The sequence below is a fragment of the Neoarius graeffei genome, chromosome 18, assembly GCF_027579695.1.
Source record: "Neoarius graeffei isolate fNeoGra1 chromosome 18, fNeoGra1.pri, whole genome shotgun sequence".
Classification (NCBI taxonomy): domain Eukaryota; kingdom Metazoa; phylum Chordata; class Actinopteri; order Siluriformes; family Ariidae; genus Neoarius; species Neoarius graeffei.
The window spans coordinates 46730179-46748795 of record NC_083586.1 but is presented as its reverse complement, the minus strand read 5'-3'; the positions used below and the strand labels follow the sequence as shown (position 1 = coordinate 46748795).

The 18617-nt window shown below is 44.7% G+C and overlaps 1 protein-coding gene across 1 annotated transcript in view; it reads right to left on the bottom strand.

Moving 5' to 3' along the window:
* The window catches only part of tm9sf2 (transmembrane 9 superfamily member 2), a 64979-nt gene that overhangs the window by 2762 nt on the left and 43600 nt on the right, over positions 1 to 18617 (bottom strand). Inside the window, exons 12-16 of the mRNA XM_060898941.1 lie at positions 7955 to 8012; positions 7675 to 7834; positions 6549 to 6700; positions 5953 to 6064; positions 680 to 851 (exon numbers count right to left, since the gene is read on the bottom strand). Coding sequence (XP_060754924.1) covers positions 680 to 851; positions 5953 to 6064; positions 6549 to 6700; positions 7675 to 7834; positions 7955 to 8012 — 654 coding nt within the window. The remainder of the gene's footprint in view (positions 1 to 679; positions 852 to 5952; positions 6065 to 6548; positions 6701 to 7674; positions 7835 to 7954; positions 8013 to 18617) is intronic.

Below are 18617 nucleotides of genomic sequence, written 5' to 3'. Positions count from 1 at the left end.
CGTTGTCATAAAATATATTGTATTTTATGCCAAAAAAAAATACATCCAATGGTGGAATGGCACTTTAAGGATTAATTTCACGAGTGATTTTGAAGTTTTGAAAATTGCCCGAGCTGCGAAGCGACGAGGGCAATTTCAAAACTTCAAAATCACGAGTGAAATGGATCCTTCATTTTACGAGGAACCATACGATTACATGTTTATAATATATAGGGCCAAATTCATACTTCGGAAACCATTTAAGTTCACAGCATGCGTCATTCACGTTTTCTGAACCAATCTTGGACATCTGAATCAGTTTCTGAAGCGTCTTTCATCATGACACGGCGACACGAGGATTTTGAGGTTTATCATTTCTTTGTCAAATATAGCAAAACGCGGCATTGCTGAGTCAGCCATTTTGTTGACAAAATTTGCTAATTTTTGTAACCATAACCAAGCAACGATCTAGCCAATAGCATTTCAGAAATACGGCCCCGTGTTAAAGGGGGAAAAAAAAAGCCCTCCTTGACTGACCAATCAGAATTGAGTAATTTCGCCCTATGTATTATAACATCAGGAATAAAACATGCCTAGGTGTGCTGTTACAGGAACAGAATCAATGATGGAGTGGTGAGATGATGTTACCACCCTGAAGCTGATTATTTTCACCACGAACCAAACCTAAACCTACACACACCTGTGAAGAGGAAGAAGATCAAGGCCATGATCATGGTGTAGCCGAAGTAAAGGATGGTGCTGGCCAGGCCGGTGATCTGCAGCTTGGAGAAGAAGTAGTGCACGGCGTACACGAGAAAATATGCTGCCGTGAAACCGCTGGTAAGGAAGGAGCGCCACTGCCAGTGGTAGTCCTGATGAATACAAATCAAAAAACAACAGTGTCAGACTCCGATGGTAAATAATACTCATCATTTATTAACTGTTGTATTATTCTATCCACATTTACTGGATATGAGCAATCGCATGCTCTGATTGGCTACTCTACTACTAGGCTATCACAGTTCATATACCATGAGCAGAGAAAAACAAAATGGCGGAGCTTTTTGCTGACGCAGCCAAGAATGAAATAAAAACTACTCGAAAATAACACCCTAAAAAATATTTCTAAAAATAATAAAATATAGAATGAAAGTATGACAGTAAGAACGCATCTTATTTTTCGAGAATTATTATAGCATTTTTCACTCTTAAACGAGTGAGCTGTTGCTGCAATTTTTCACAAATTGCTCCTGTCATTTCGCCAGTTTGTTTACATTCTTCATCTTTAAGCATTAAAATTTATAGATTTTTTTTTTTTTAGATTGGTACAAAAGTTCAAAGTTGTTTGAAAATTACATCACTGAAATGTCCAAGGAAGAATTAAATAAATGTCTAAAGCTATTCTATACCTCAGCATGACAGCACTTCCTACAAAAAAAAAAAAACCTCAAAAAAACTCACTAAAGTCAATTCATGCAGCACTCGATAGGTTTTTAAGGAGCCCGCCGAAGCAGAAATTATTTTGTCGGATGTTTTGTATAAAAGTTTTTATTTAACGAATTTGCAAAAAATAAAAGTGCTCTGTTCTCCACACTATGCACCTCGTCAGCCACCAGCTCATGTACGGCTCGATTTCATGGAATAACTTAACCGTTACCCAGTTGTAAAGGTGCTTTACCAAAAGAACGAAAAAGAGCCAAGTAGTACGAGGGGCGTTCAATAAGTAATGCCCCTGACCCACTTCCAGTTGTCTGATCTAGCTGAAATTTTGCATGTGCAATGATTTATATCTCTATGGGTTATGTGGCAAATTACAGCTCTGAACTAATTATGGTTTCTGATTTACACGTGTTTGAACTGAGTCAGGTGTGAAATGGAGCCTGTTGAGTGTCGCGCAGTGATCCGGTTTTTGTATTTGAAAGGACGCACACCACAGGAGACTTTTGATGAAATGAAAGAAGCTTATGGTGATAATGCCCCATCATATGACCTTGTAAAACGCTGGCATCGTGAATTCAAACATGGCCGGAAGTCTGTGGAAACAGCTCCCAGACTTGGCCGCCCCCCTTCTGCCATTGATGAGGCATCTGTCCGTCAAGTTGAGGCTGCCATTTTGGAAGATCGGCACATTACTATTCGCCAAATAGCCCATTACTATTCGCCAAATAGCCCAAGAGGTCAAGATTAGTACAGGGTCTGTGGAAACTATCATTCATGACCATTTGCATATGCATAAGGTGTCTGCCAGATGGATTCCCAGGTTGCTCACACCTTTCCAGAAGTGAGAATGCGTCGAGTGCTCGAGGATGAATTTGGAGATGTGCCAAGAAGATGAGTCAAAGTTTTTCAAAAGACTGATTACACAGGATGAAACCTGGGTCCATCACTATGATCCAGAGACCAAAGCCCAGTCAATGCAGTGGAAGCACTTGGACTCACCACCTCCAAAGGCGGCAAGGGTGCAGCCCTCCGTTGGCAAGGTCATGCTCACAGTCTTCTGGGACCAGGACGGAGTAGTGATGACAGATTTCCTGGCAAAGGGTACCACAATTACAGGAGCCTATTATGCTTCACTTTTAAGGAAATTAAGAGAAGCTATCAAAATCAAGAGGCGGGGCAAGATCAGCAAAGGTATCCTCCTCCTGCAGGACAACGCTCCGGTCCACAACTCGCTTGTCGCCAGATCAGAAGCACGGGAGTGTGGCTATGAAATCCTCCCCCATCCTCCCTACTCTCCTGACCTTGCACCCTCTGACTTTCACCTGTTCCCAGCCATGAAGTTGTTTTTGAAAGGAAAGCGTTTCCCAGATGATGCAGCCTTGATTTCTGAAGTCACGTCGTGGTTGGAGGACCAACCTGGGGTGTTCTACAAAAACGGTCTCCAGAGCTGCATCAAACGATGGGAGAAATGCATAACTCTGGGTGGTTCCTATGTAGAGAAAGACTAATAACTGTGCCAAGTTTCGTTGCTCTACTGCTATGGGAAGTGGGTCGGGGCATTACTTATTGAACGCCCCTCATACATACTAAATTTTCACTTTGGTGTTTGTGCATTTACAGTTACAGTGCCATCACGCAGGCATGAAAACGGGTCGGGGTGAAAAAGGTGAGAAGGGTGCGCAAGTGGTGACGTGGCCTCTGGTGGTGTTTTATTTTGTTTGGGGGGGGGTCCTCCCCCAGAATAAATATTATAGCCTCCTTACTAAGTATACTGTATTGACATTTGCACAAGGACATACAGTACAAATACAAATTCAAACAGATGTAGTTATAGTGAAATTACGCCCTGGAAAAAAATGCGAATAATGGAACGAAGAAAGTGGAGAACACACAAGGAATAGTGATCATTTTTTCCTTTTATTTGCCTGGACCACCAGTGTCTCCATGGCCCGCTTTTGCCGAGTTGCCACATGTTTCAGCCTTGCCTGCTTCTCTCCTTCAGCAGTCGGTTTCTTGGCCTGCTGAGCACTGCAAGTTGCCCGAGAGCCATACTTGCTCTGCTGCTTTTCCTCCTTGTTCACCCTCTGCTGGTGTTTGTATGTGGCTGCTGCAGAGTTAATGTTCTGTCCACTTCCCCAAACTTCACGTCCTCCCTTCTAAAGAGCTGCATAGCTGTCTTCCCCCTGGACATCAGCGTGTACTTGACCGTCTGTATTGCATTAAATGTTTCCACATTCATGTTGCCACTCCTTTGATCAATTACATCATTCATCAGACTAAATGAGGACTCGACTCTAAGTCCATGAAAGATGGAGAGGCAACACTTAACCAGTGCACCCAGGGAGGGGTACTTGTCTGGTTTGTCAAAGACATGACCCAGGGCTTTCCATAAGCGCCGGCTGCACAATTAAGTCCAGCCGGCTACTTTAATGACTATCGTTTTTGTAGACCACAGGCTCTAAATGTTAATTTTCGATTTTAATAAAATTAAATGTTTATCTAACGGACTGACAATAATGTCAAACTGAACCGCACTCATTTAAGTTGTGATTCCCGCTGTTTGTACCGATAACCACAAATTCCCCGCCGACTTCGTTGACCAAGAGAGAGTAACTCATCCGTGGCCCAACATGCGGTGCGCGCGCGCACTCGGCGGAGGCAGTAGTGTGTCGGGGCCGTCGGAGGCGACATCAGAGGGAACAGAAGCAGAGATAACGCTTATTTTGTCTTTCACCTAGAGACATGATTCAAACTTTAAAACGGAGACAAAATTCTCCTGTGTGGATCTGGCATTCAACTTTTTTGCTAGGTTGTATACTTTTGGATCAGTCCCAGCTCAAACACCATGAGCAAATCTGGAGAAATTCAGGCTTTATAATGGGTGTCTATTGCGTTACACACCAGTGGAGCTCAGGAGTTTAGAGTGTAGGCCGCTTGAAAAAAAAAAAAAAAAAGCTCTAACTTTCTCATTTAAACTGTGTTTTCAGCCACAATTTTCACTCTACACACAATTTTCTCAAAAGTTGTAGTCACACTTGTCTTGATTTGCACAATGTGTCTACCTGAGCGATAGGATTTACAGTTTTTGAATGAGAAGCCTGAAAGTAAGGAGAGGACAGGCACGCAGCCCCATAGACTCCCATTATAAATGTGGCAGCGCTTTTACTGCAAAATCAGAAAAGTCACTTGTTTTTAACTCGCTCTAGTGTCCACATTTTTTACACTAGGGACAAAAAAAAAAAAATTTACATCAATGTGTTCATGGGAGCCTTGTAGCACTCAATGTGAAAGAATTTTGTGAACAGCTCCTTTCGTTTCCGTGTAAATCAGCGTTGTTCGAGGAGAGGGAACTCTGAGAAAAAGTGCTCTTTGCTCGTCATATTGTGTGTCTTCCCTGCACCAGAGCATCGTTACCAAGGCGACGAGCTCCACTCAGGGAGCAGAGAGGGGAGGGGCTGCTCTCTCTCTCAAACACACACTCCCCCCGGCGGCTACTTATTTGTCATGGCTGGCTAGTATGAGCCTTAGTGGAAAGCCCTGATGACCCCACCACTCCACGATGCGCTCTTCCTCCTTGAAGCTGGGGATGGTCAGGTCAACACTGAACCGCACAAGTTCCCTCTGGATACCCTGGTCTGCTGGCAAGAGGTGCCCCAGCATACCACTCAGCCTGCCAAGACATGGAAGTACCTGCAGCTTTCAGCTCTTTTTAAATCAAGGCTGAATACTTTCTTCTTTGCTGCCGTCTTTTATTAAATCAAATTTGAGACTTTTAATTTGATTTCTTTCAACACGGACAGCACTACAAAATGGCGTCTCCACTATACAGTGCCCTATATAGTGAGTAGCGAGCAATTTCGGACACAGGGATTGTCAAAAGACGCACGCGCCCTCTTTCGAATGCTGACGTGATCAAGCTGGAAGTTTTGTTAGTTTTGATAGCAAATCAGGAAAGTTTGAAAAAAGTAGGAAATTCAGTCTGATGACTCAATCCAGCTTCCAGAGGTCTGGTCTGCACTCTGACTGATGTGTGCACGCTCTGGCCAGCAGGAGAAGAGGCGCGAAATGATGCTGCTTGCCCTTCGCAGCGAGATGTACTCGTCGCTATGGCGTCAATATCAAAGCAGGAGGAGGAGGCGCAAACCGGCACGAACTGTCTATGGGTGCGAAGCGACCTCCTTGCCCTTTGGGTCAATATCAAACCCCCCCCAATTTTTTTTCTCATCGGATCTTCACGTAGGTCACCCATTTTGGTTTCAAAACGTCGAATTTCGCCGAAAGGTGAGGGATTTTCATGTATGCATCAGTGTGCCAGTTTTATCCACTGATCTGCATCTTTTATTAATCAGATGTTATAGTTTTGTTCATTACAGTGTAGTTTAGTTAGCTAGCTGTCCCAGAAGTGAACAGTCTCAGGAAAAAGCTGCGATATTTCACTCAGTGTTGCTAAGAAGCGTGCTGTGAAATGACTTGTATTGTTCCATCAGCCTCAAAGAGAACACAAGCTCGTGTGTGTGTGTGTGTTCTTGTAACCTCAGCACACAGGTGGAAGTAACAGAGCAGGATGGTGGCCTCAGAGCAGGTGATAACCAGGATGATGAAGACGAGGAAGAGGAAGCCGAACATGTAATACATCTGATGGGACCTGGAGACAAAGCGCACACGATTAGCAGATTATGGCCATCATTTCCTGCCCACACTATACCTACACAAGTCCATGTGCAAATCTTCATTTCAGGATCTAAACCTTTTAAAACTCTTTAGGGCCAATAGCAAATTAAAAATATTCTTAGCAAATACATTGACCATATTACTGAATCCTAGATTCCTGCGTAAATTTGAATTACAAACCAAATATTTCCAGTTATTCATCAAAATTCGATCCAATCCTCTGCAAGGCATCTAAAACTCTTATACTGGTAAAGCGAGACATTTTAGCTCAAGCTAGTTCTTTTAACCCAAATAAATACAGCCCACATCTTCAGCACTTCCTCTAAACCCAAAAACACGTTTAGTAAAATGATTATCCCGTAAAATCACTACAGCGTGTACAGTGACGAGCACCACATGCATAAATTACATTTTTTTAAAATATCAGCTTGGTCCTTGACTGTCAAGGCAGAACTCACCAGATGCTGTTGAGGATGAAGAACAGCTGGATAAAGATGCATCCGAAGGGCAGGATCCCACCCATCACGATTCCTGGGAGGGGTTTGGTGTAAAAAGACTGTTCCGGAATCTGCCGAGGGATCTGATTGGTGCGCACGGGGTGTTCGATTCCCTGCATCACATAGAAACAACCAACAAATGACTGACTAAAAGGCACTTGGAGAGCGCAGACCATCACCAAGGACTACAGTCAAGTCTTCTATGATGTGTAAACCTGCATGCATTTCCAAAACTATTAGAATTATGCTCTGATTGGCTACTCTACTACTAGGCCATCAGCTCATATACCATGAGTAGAGAAAAACAAAATGGCAGAGCATGTTGCTGAACCAGTGGAGGATGAAATAAAACAAAAACCCTCTATTCGAAGGCACCCCCCCCCAAAAAAGCAACAAAATATGGAACGAAGGCATTTGATGGTAACAACGTACGCCCCCCCCATAATTATCGCATTTTTTCACAAATTGCTCCTGTTATTTTGCAGGTTTGTTTACATTTTTTTTTTTACAAGATGTTTTTTTTGGGCTTTTTTCACCTTCATTGGACAGGACAGTGTAGAGACAGGAAATGAGTGGGAGAGAGAGATGGGGAGGGATCAGGAAATGACCTTGGGTCGGAATCGAACCCGGGTCCCTGGATTTATGGTATGGCGCCTTATCCACCTGAGCCACGACTGGGACTGGCACCCAGTACACACTGGCTTGCACAACCCCAGTCACTGGACATTTTACCTAACTTGCATGTCTTTGAACTGTGGGGGAAACCGGAGCACCTGGAGGAACGTGCAAACTCCACACAGAAAGGCCACCGTCAGCCGTGAGGCTTGAACCCGGAACCTTCTTGCTGTGAGGCAACAGTGCTAACCACTACACCCCCGTGCCACCCTATACAACTTAATCATTGTGCCTAAAGATTTGGCCATTGTTGCGTTACTAATAGTAATGATTCAATTCAACAACAGGCTTTTAGTCAGGGTTAATGTGATTACGGCTTCAAGCTTCTTCAGACTTAAGGAGAACAGAGGATCTTAACCATTGGAATGTCTTTACATTTAAATATTGCACTACAACTATTAAATGCACTCACAGCTTTCTTAAAGCCAAAGTAGGCGCCAACAAAGGTGAGAGGGACGGAGATGCAGAACCACAGAGCCAAGATGGCCACCAGTGTGCCGAAGGGCATGGCGGCTGACGAACCCTCACCCCACAGAATCAGATTCATCAGGAAGAAATCAGCAAATACCACTCTATGGGAGAAAAACTTGGTTAAACTACCACATTATAAACAAAGCATGATTTTGATTTAAAACAGAAATGATTAACCAATCGAACATAAACCGGAGACAAAATAACAGAGTAAAACTCACCCAGGGCAGAGGAATGCTGTCAGGAGCACATTGGTCTTCCACTTCTCTCCTCCGAATGCTGCACACAACAAACACACATTTGCATCAGTAACATGTGAAGCACAAGTCATTTCCATTTAAAAAAAGGCACCATGAGGGAAAAAAGGGGGGGGGGGAACCCACATGGAACCAGGGCTTTGAACCAGAATTTTTTTCCTATTGAGGTATTTCACTCACGTGACCAAGTCATGTGATGCTGCCATTTTGGACGGCACGGCTCGAATCAGTTTGAATGCGAGGAAGGCGACAAACGAAAAACATAAAAGAAAAAGGAGCGAGATGCAGAAAACACCTTCACTATCCAGCGACGTAGGGCATTTACAGGGCGAGCAGAGGGAGAGGTATTTGCAAAAATTGAGGTTAGCAGGCTTAGAGAACGACGTTTACCTGCTTCCACCAGGATTGTTCACTGACGTACGGAAGTACACGAAGCCCTCGTCTTTACCTGACTTCGGCCCACATGATCTGTATACCTATGTCGTTAAAAACCCATCGCCATACACAGGTATTGATCTGAAAGCGTATACGAGTTTGGATGCCTACAAATATTTTGTCAGGCTGGGTAACATGCCTACATCAGCGGGTCGTCCCTGGAGCCGGTGGTCGCCATCTGATTACAGCTAAGGTTTGTTCACATTTTCATTTACTTTTGGTCCTCAGGATAAACAAAATGTTATTAAATGTCATTGAAATAACTTCTTAGTCTGTTGAGACATGGCCCGTTATAAATTTGCTGTTACCAGGCAATGACCAAGAACTGTATTATTAGGGTCGGTGTCTGTGTTGTAGCAGTGTACTAGCAGCTAGCTGTTAGCACTAGCTAATGTCAACAACATCGTAGCTGGTATGTTACTGTAGCAATATTTACGTTCAGTCATTTGGATGACTGTTAAAACCTTTCAGCCTCAAGTTTTTCCTTTACTGGATTTACTAGTTTACTGAGCCATCGCGCGCTCTCCGGCCGTGCCGGGAGCCATCGCGCGCTCTCCGGCCGTGCCGGGAGCCATCGCGCGCTCTCCGGCCGTGCCGGGAGCCATCGCGCGCTCTCCGGCCGTGCCGGGAGCCATCGCGCGCTCTCCGGCCGTGCCGGGAGCCATCGCGCGCTCTCCGGCCGTGCCGGGAGCCATCGCGCGCTCTCCGGCCGTGCCGGGAGCCATCGCGCGCTCTCCGGCCGTGCCGGGAGCCATCGCGCGCTCTCCGGCCGTGCCGGGAGCCATCGCGCGCTCTCCGGCCGTGCCGGGAGCCATCGCGCGCTCTCCGGCCGTGCCGGGAGCCATCGCGCGCTCTCCGGCCGTGCCGGGAGCCATCGCGCGCTCTCCGGCCGTGCCGGGAGCCATCGCGCGCTCTCCGGCCGTGCCGGGAGCCATCGCGCGCTCTCCGGCCGTGCCGGGAGCCATCGCGCGCTCTCCGGCCGTGCCGGGAGCCATCGCGCGCTCTCCGGCCGTGCCGGGAGCCATCGCGCGCTCTCCGGCCGTGCCGGGAGCCATCGCGCGCTCTCCGGCCGTGCCGGGAGCCATCGCGCGCTCTCCGGCCGTGCCGGGAGCCATCGCGCGCTCTCCGGCCGTGCCGGAGCCATCGCGCGCTCTCCGGCCGTGCTGGGAGCCATCGCGCGCTCTCCGGCCGTGCTGGGAGCCATCGCGCGCTCTCCGGCCGTGCTGGGAGCCATCGCGCGCTCTCCGGCCGTGCCGGAGCCATCGCGCGCTCTCCGGCCGTGCCGGAGCCATCGCGCGCTCTCCGGCCGTGCCGGAGCCATCGCGCGCTCTCCGGCCGTGCCGGGAGCCATCGCGCGCTAGCTCAGTAAACTAGTAAATCCAGTAAAGGAAAAACTTGAGACTGAAAGGTTTTAACAGTCATCCAAATGACTGAAAGTAAATATTGCTACAGTAACATACTAGCTACTGTTGTTGACATTAGCTAGCTTGCCGTCCAAAATGGTGGACACCGGGGCGTCACGTGACCCTGTGACGTCAGGTGAAATACCTCAATTGGTTCGTTCCGAACAGAAACGGAATTTTAAACGTTTCCGGTTTTGGGTTCCACCATTAAATAGACGTTCCCGAACCGGTTAGAACAAAAAAATTTAGTTCCCGGAACGGTTAATTACATTCCCTGTCAGCTGTTTAACAAATGGCTATAAAATGATGTCTCTGTCTCATCCAGCTTAAGCCAAATGTAGGCTAATTCTATTACAACCTTCATTAAATAAGACAAGAAATAATTCAAAACAATTATTATTTCAAATGTTGGCGATTTGGATTCTCAGTATGTCTTCCCATCTACACAAACAGAAAAAGTGCCAAAAATGAAAGAGAATTAGTTTAGTGTGTTACCAAAGGCTAGTCAGGCCCTATGCATTGATAGGCTAACAGAGGTTAACGTCATTTAATGTTCGCGAGCCTCTCATTAACGTGGACAAATATATTGATATCGTGTTTGAAATTGAAGTTTTTGAATAACGATAGACTGCAATATTTACCTCTTATTTAAGATGTGGAGACGTGATAGTAGTCCACCCTCCCGCTCTCTCCATTCAGTCAGCGAACGTCACACAGGAAGTGAACCCCAGCGGGTCATAGAAACTTGCGCAGGAGAAGAATGACTTTATTTGTAGGCTACGGAAACTTTGAGGAACGAAATAAAAACCGGTATTAACCGGTTACCATTATTTTTAATAAGCGTTTCTGTTCCAGAACATAAAAAATAAAGTTTCTGGTTTCGTTTCTGTTCCATGTGAAATAGAAAAAGTTCCCGGTTTTAGTTCCTTGAACCGGTTCAAAGCCCTACATGGAACACACTTGAAAATTATATTCAAAAACATGCTCGCCACCAGTTTTGAATTGAATGCGAATGATATGCAAAATCTGCAGGACAAAGAAACACCAAGTATTAACATGGGAGTATATTGGACAAGGCAGGCTGGGCACGACATGGGGCGCGTTTATGCTCCTTCTTTCATCGTCAGTAAATGCATTTTCCCAGTCAGTCAGGGGAGCTGTGGTGTAAATGACCCATGATTTTATAATAGGGGTGTTCACACGGCAACTTTTACTCCGGTGTAGCACCGGGGCTGCCCCGGTAGAGCGTTCACACGGTACAAAGTTATCCCGGTGTAGCCCCTGAAAGCTGCTTAAACCAGTGCAAATCTAACCCTGCTCGGGAGGTGGTTTAAGAAATTTACTCCGGAGTAAATGCTAGTTTGCGGAGCAGCACCGATATAAAATGGGACGTCTGAACGCTACAGGGGTAGACTCGCTACGCGTGAGGAGAGTTGATTACATACGGGCACTGCATAATTTGCATCCTGGTATTTTGCACTTCCAAAATGGCAAATATCAACAACAACAGAACTGCGTGTCTTCCAGTGTTGCCAGATTGGGAGGTTTTAAGTGCATTTTGGCAGATTTGAACATATTTTGGGCTGGAAAACGTCAGCAGTATCTGGCAACACTGGTGTCTTCATCCACGTTGTTTTCCCGGCGCTTGGTGATGCCATGACAACCGGGAAAAGGAAGTACATTTTCACGCATGTGCATATTTCATTTCCGCATTATTACTATTGTATAGCACGGTCGCAAAAACTGCCGTGTGAACGCAAGTGGGGCTGCGCCGGTGCTAACACGCTTCTCTCTAGTAAGCAGGTGTGACGTGTGAACGCTCCACAAAATTTACACCGGTGTAAGATATATCGCAACAAAATACATCGGTGCAGCATCGATGCAAATATGTGCCGTGTGAACACCCCTATTGTTTAAATTTTGGGAAATAGGACCGAGCGAAGAGATTTAAGAGAGTTATTCCATGAAATCAAGTCGTACATGAACCGATCGCCAACAAGGCACTGAGTTGGCTATAATCCATGTACGACGAGATTGAGTGGAATAACCGTTTTATTCTATCCATATTCACTGAATTTTGAGAAAACAGCATTTTTATTTTTTGCAAATTCGATAAATAAAAAGTTTATACAAAATGTCCGGCAAACACATTTCCGCTTAGAAAGTAAACAAACCGGCAAAATGGCAGTAGCGATTTGTGAAAAATGCTAATAATTATTATTTGGGGGGGGGGGGGGGGGGGGGGGGGGGGGAAGAGAGATATATTCTTACCATCAAATACCTTCATTCCATATTTATATAAAAAAAAAAAAAAAAAATCACAGAAGTAAAATATACCAAGTGTCTGTACTTTATATTATTCTACTCTTACAGTTTTCAAAACTGAAACCTCCGAACCGAGGCGGACACACACACACCGTCACCATGACCCAAACTTTTATTTCCCAGAAATAGCCCGGTACTAGAGCTCAGTGGTCTCAATAGTCTTTTCGACATCTTCCTGTAACAACTCAGAAGTGCGTCACATCTACGTCACACATGGGACCACTGGCTGACGAAGGCGAGGAAAGGGGGACGACCTGCAGTATATTTAAAATAGGAACGCACTTTCCTTCAGTAATAAGCATAAACGTGTCTGAAAGCCATTTCTTTAGTCTAGTCCGTTTATTTCGAATGGTGAACCGAATTCTATACGCTCACCGGCCATTTTAATAGGAACGCCTGTATGTGCATGTGCAGTGCGTGACTGTTACACTCTTACAGCACGATGACATAGTGCCTACAGCCTCTATAGGGAGGGAAAGTGAAAAACACAGCGATCCTAGTGGTAGCGCTCCTAAGCCGAGAGCCATACTATTGAAAATCCCATAGACCCGATTTTTAAAAAAAATCCCACGAAGTTATGATGTGGAACTTGTACACCCCCCAAAAATATGTTGTACATGTTGGGATTATCTACTAACTGTGAAAGTATCAGGTGAAATTTTGCTGTCTTTTAAAAGATCGAAATTGCGCCTAACCTGTCAGAAACAGACTACAACCAAACTGTCTAGTCGGTCAGAGTCGCTCATATTACGTCAGCAGTAAGCTTGATAAGTTTTGTTCTTCATACTAGCCCTTCCGAGTGCTGACAGCTCTCCCTGTGAATAGTGGCAGTTGACTACACGCCCTGATCTGTAATGGTTATCCCCACGAGGGATGCATTTCTTATTGGTACAGAAATACTCCGCCAACCACGCTATACAAATCGGCATGTTGATGTAGGCTACTCGCCGGCCGCTACCTGCTACAGATTTGGAAAGGCGCTAGACTTGCGGTGACGTCACATACGCGATGTCGGGTCCGTGTAGTCTTTGATCAGCTTATTAAAAAACATTCAAAACAATTCAAATCGGTGGAAAAAATAAAAGTATGATCACCAGGATCGATAGAGCTGCCCGACATGCACAACATATGGAAGCTATCGTCTTAACTTTGATGTGTAACCCGAAATGTAATTTTTGGAAAAGATATTCCCATTCATTTTGCCATAGAGCATGGGTGTCAAACTCTGGCCCGCGGGCCAAATTTGGCCCGCAGTGTAATTATATTTGGCCCACAAGGCAATCCCAAATGACTACTCGTCGGATGCGTGTATACAGCGCATTCACCGCTAATACTACAAATCCCATAATGCTCTGCTGTTGTTTTGGCACAAACCTGTGTGTTACGGAGGAGCTATTGGGATTAAAATCAATGAATGGCACAACCACAGGAAAGGAAATCTTTGAGGAGGTTTCCAAATGCGTAACTGAAATAAAGCTGCCGTGGGATTAACGACAGATGGTGCGCCAGCGATGTGCAGTAAAAAGAGTGGACTGGTGGGCAGGGTTCGGGAGAAGATGCGGGAAGAGAACTATGCAGGTGAGCTAACTGTTTATCACTGCATCATACATCAGGAATCACTGTGTGGCAAAGCCCTAAAGATGGAACATGTTATGACCACAGTAACACAAGTAGTTAACTTTAAGAGCCAAAGGTCTGAATCACCGCCAGTTTAAGTCTTTTCTGGAGGAGTGTGGTTCGGAATACGCAGACGTGCCGACATTGATGAACTAGCATCCAAGAAGAGATGCCAGGTATCTGGCTTGGGCACATCAGATTAGATCAGTGTGTAGCAAACTGAGCAATAATTAACCTTTTCTTTATGCACTTTTTCTTGCTACTCCAAGGCATGGGCTTGAATGGTTGATTGATTTATTATTGTTGTTTTATTTTTAAAATTATTAGCCTGTGGAAAAAGTTTATTTTGATATTTAAATCAGAAGGCTGCAAATAGAAAAAAAGAGGCATACGATTTTTATTTAAATTTCATTTAATAAATTAATGCCATTGATGTTTTTTATTTGAAATTCGGTTTAGCATGTCTGCACTATTCTTATATATTGTATAGTAATAAGCGTTGCTTGTTCCATATTCAATGTTAAAGCAAAACTTGTTTGGGTGCATATTAAAAGGTTCATTTGTTCAATGTTGGCCTGCGACTTTGTTCAAGTTTTAAATTTTGGCCCACTGTGTATTTGAGTTTGACACCCCTGCCATAGAGGTTGGAACGCATCCAGTAGGGGGCGATGAGATTACTTTCCCTCTCTATAGAGATCTTGCAGTCACGTGACCCGGAAGTACACGGCCACCATCTTGTCGGTAAAAAACACCGCTGAATACTGCTGCACTCGTGTACAAAATGGATCAATTTCAACCGACGGACTACACGGCTCATTTTTCTAATGAACAGATAACTAGATACATGTCTAAAATAAACGACCTACAGATTAGTGACCCTTATCGCTTACCGGACGTAGTTTTCACGACCGTGTCAGTGGATATTGAACTGCCAGAGGTGGAATACCCAGACGTGTATAATTACCTCATCAACTTTCCCTCGCTGTTCAGTGGTGAAGCACTGCGTGCTTATAAATCTCTGGACAGTTATCTCTACAGAAATTCAGGATGTGTCAGCGACTCAGATGTGGCATCTTGTAAACAAGAAAATAATCCTCATTGGATGGGTAAGTCACTTAAGTATTGAGTATAGCACTGACCAGCCGATTATAGAATAGAATAAGGTAATTCCAGCTGTAATTCCAAATCGTCCGTCTTGTTTACCATGGATCTGGCATTGGAGAGGTAGAGGCTTAGCAGTGGAGATTTGAGTAGCTGTTTTCTGAGCTTAGTCAACAGGCCGGCTCTGCCTGCAGCCTCGCTTTTGCTTCCACTCCCGACGCCGCCTCCTTCGCTTTGCTTCCGATAACAATCCACGGAGACCCCGCTGGTCTCGCTATCTCGTCCGGAATGTTGTGCATGCGATGGAAATCGCTACAAACCGTCATTTTCTGCTGGAAACCAATGTCCAGTAAGTCCATACGGTTGTAGTGGTTATTGAAGTCCGGTACAGACGAACAACAGCAAAAATACACACAAAAAACACAAAAAACGTGCACAGCTAGGGAGAGCTTGTAGCCGCAGCCGTTGTAGTAGAATTGTATATCGTAGGGTTTTCCAGAAAAGGTAGAAGTAGAACCAGAAGTAGAAGTCGGAAATATGGCGTTTGACCGACAAGATGGCGTCTGTCACAATCTGGATCGGCTGTGACGTCACATGCAAGTGCTCCATATGAAGCAATCGCCACAAAAAATACATAAAGAAAAAAAAATGTAATAAATCATGGGCCATTCTGCTTGACTCTTCTCTCGACTTTTATTGACTGTTTGATCTCAAACGCATTAATAAAGCAAGAAACTCGTCCACTAATTAACTTTTGATGAGGCACACCTGTTAACTGAAACGCATTCCAGGTGACAACCTCACGAAGCTGGGATAGAGATAATGCCACGTGTGCGCAAAGTAATAATACATCTGTTTTGTATAGCGCTTTTCATGGTACTCAAAGACACTTTACAGGAAGTTCAAACACACACACAGACAAATAAATAGTAGACAAAGAAAGAAAAAAATAAATAAATATAATAATAAAAATAAATAAATAAATAAATAAATAAAGTCCACCAAGTAGGGGGTCAGGATGTAATTCCCGTGGTGTAGCAGCCACAGTCCCACCAAAAGGTGCACGAAAACAAGTCCCACATCTCCAGCACTGCCGCCGTGACGCCGTCAGCAACATCGCTCAAACACCACGCCGTGGATCCACAAAGCGAGCAGAGAAGCTCCGCCATGCAGAGCACTGGTGTGTCCCAAACCGTCTGCACAGCTGCTGTGACACCACCGAGCAACATCGCTCGGAACATCACACCAAGCAGTGGCGTGCACAGACAGACACGAGGTGGTGCTCAAGCACCTGCCCCTCTGCCCAAAAAAGTGCCCTTTTGAATTTTTTTTTTTTTTACAGTTTACTGAGGCCAATGTCGACATGATCTTTTAGAAAAGCTGCGGCATTAAAAGCATGTGTGAAAATAATGTCCCAATGTGTGCCCCCTCCGCACACACACCGGACCTCTGTCTCTCTTGCTCTGTCACGTGAACAAGCGTGCAGTGCATTCAATGTGAGGTTGCAGCAGCATAGCGTCCTGGAAGCCACGGCCTTGTCGTAGCGCAGACAACACATCGGGCAGTCAGTCAGCTCTTCCCCTGCCCCACCAGCCAGGTAACACGTGAATCGAGTGAAAATGTATGGTTTGCCCTCTAAGCCCAAGCTGTAATTATTTTGTTGTGAAGTAGCCCGTCGCATACAGAAACAACTGCACATAAGTATTATATTTTTTGCTAGACCATTTTCAGATTTAGGAAAACAAAAATTTCTTTTTCTATTTTGTTCAACTAGAGATTCCTGGCAAAGTCAAAAAGCCTTGATGTAATAAATTAAGTGGTTGTTTTACACCTTTAAAAACTAAAACGGGTCAGTGGCGACCTGAACACAAGAGGAGGGTTAAATCTCAGACTTTTATAATAAGGTGTTCCACATGCGCAAAAAAGTGCCCTTTTTTCCCCCCAGAGCACTTGCCCCCCAAAATGTCTGCGCACGCCACTGACACCAAGCGTTAAAGCACAGAGCGCTGGACAACCATGAAGTAAAATGAGCAACAAGCTCAATGCAGTACACAGCTGGGAGCGCAGGCATCACCCACGGCGAACCAAGGCCTGGAGGGAACCGACGCCCAAAACTAGGTCCGGAGCTACACCACAACCGGTGGAGAAAACACTCAAACGTCAAACTACACAAACACACAGGAAAAAAATAGAAAAAGAAATAAAATAAAAAAAACAAAAAAGCTCCGGTGAGAAGCGGCAGCCAGAACGCGCACGACGTACTCTCAACCGGAAACAGAAAATCAAAGTGTCAAGGAAAATGGCGGCTACTTTGAAGAGTCTAAAATATGAAAAACTTTTTTTTTTTATTTACCACAGAATTCCATGTGTGTTATTTCATAGTTTTGATGTCTTCAGTAAGGTTCTACAATGCAAAGAGTCCAAATACAGAAAAACCTATGAATGAGTAGGCGTGTCCAGACTTTTGACTGGTACCGTACATTTCTATTTCTCACTCTGAAACACGCACACAGAGTATGGATTAGGGGTGGGCAAAAATATCGATACGGCGATATATCGCGATACTTTGTCTTCCGATTCAATATCGATACTCAAAATTTGAATATATCGATATTTTTTCAAATAATAAATCATGTTTCAGACGGGTTGTAAATCCAGTACGACTTCCGCACCTCCGCTCCGCAAGGTGTCGCTGTGCCGCTACCTCACTGCAAGGCACTCTTCGTCTTCTCTTTTTTTTCCCGGTGGTTGCAGTGAGGGGAAAAAAAAAAAAAAAAAAACAAGCAAGCATGGCTGTTAATGTAAACCTAGAGATGCCGCCGAACTTTAAGGCAGATGTTTGGAGGCACTTTGGATTCCAAAGGAAAGGAGAAAAAACAAACAAACAAACAAACAAAAAACAGTGAGCTGGACAAAGAGTACGCACTTTGCAAAACCTGTTTTGCTCCAATTAGATATTCAGGTAACACAACAAACTTGCGAACTTACTTAGCACGACACCACCCCGACATATTAGCTCAGCCGGAGCCACCGAAACCCGACCCAAAGCAAACTACACTGGACAGCACCAAAGTCCTCCCGTCTACTTCAGCGATGTGTGACTTACTGTAACTGTGAACTTAATTTTGTCATTTAAGGCCAAAGGCAAGAAGCTGCACTTTATTTTGCGTTTTTAATTTTAGTGTGTGAGAGACACTGCATTTTATTTTGAGTATTTACTCAAAGTTCAGAAGAAACATGATTCACTGAGGTTTCAGTTCAGTTTCAGTGTGTGGACACTGAGCCACACTGCACTTTGTTTCATAATTGTGCTCAGGGAGACCAAGATGCCCACTGCACTTTTCAATGTGTTCCAGACAGTGCGTTGTTCCTGCAAATATGTTGTAACTTGCGCTTGTATAGTTGCAATAAAATGGCATGGATAATTTGAATTACATTGTTTTGACTCAGTTTGTCCCATGAATTATCACTATCATCTGATGTACATACAACTCGGATTTTAAGATGCATAATGCAGTTTACATTTTCAGGGGTGATAGCGTTCCGGCGCCGCGCCAGATTTCTGGCGTACCGCGGCGCCGGAAAAAAAAAAAAAAATCTAGTTCACCCATTATCCTGTGTCATTCTGAGATGCGCAGATAGACAGTAAAGGGAATTCGTTCCCTTTACTGTCTATCTGCGCATCTCAGAATGACACAGGATAATGGGCGCACTAGATTTTTTTTTTTCCAGCGCCGCGGTACGCT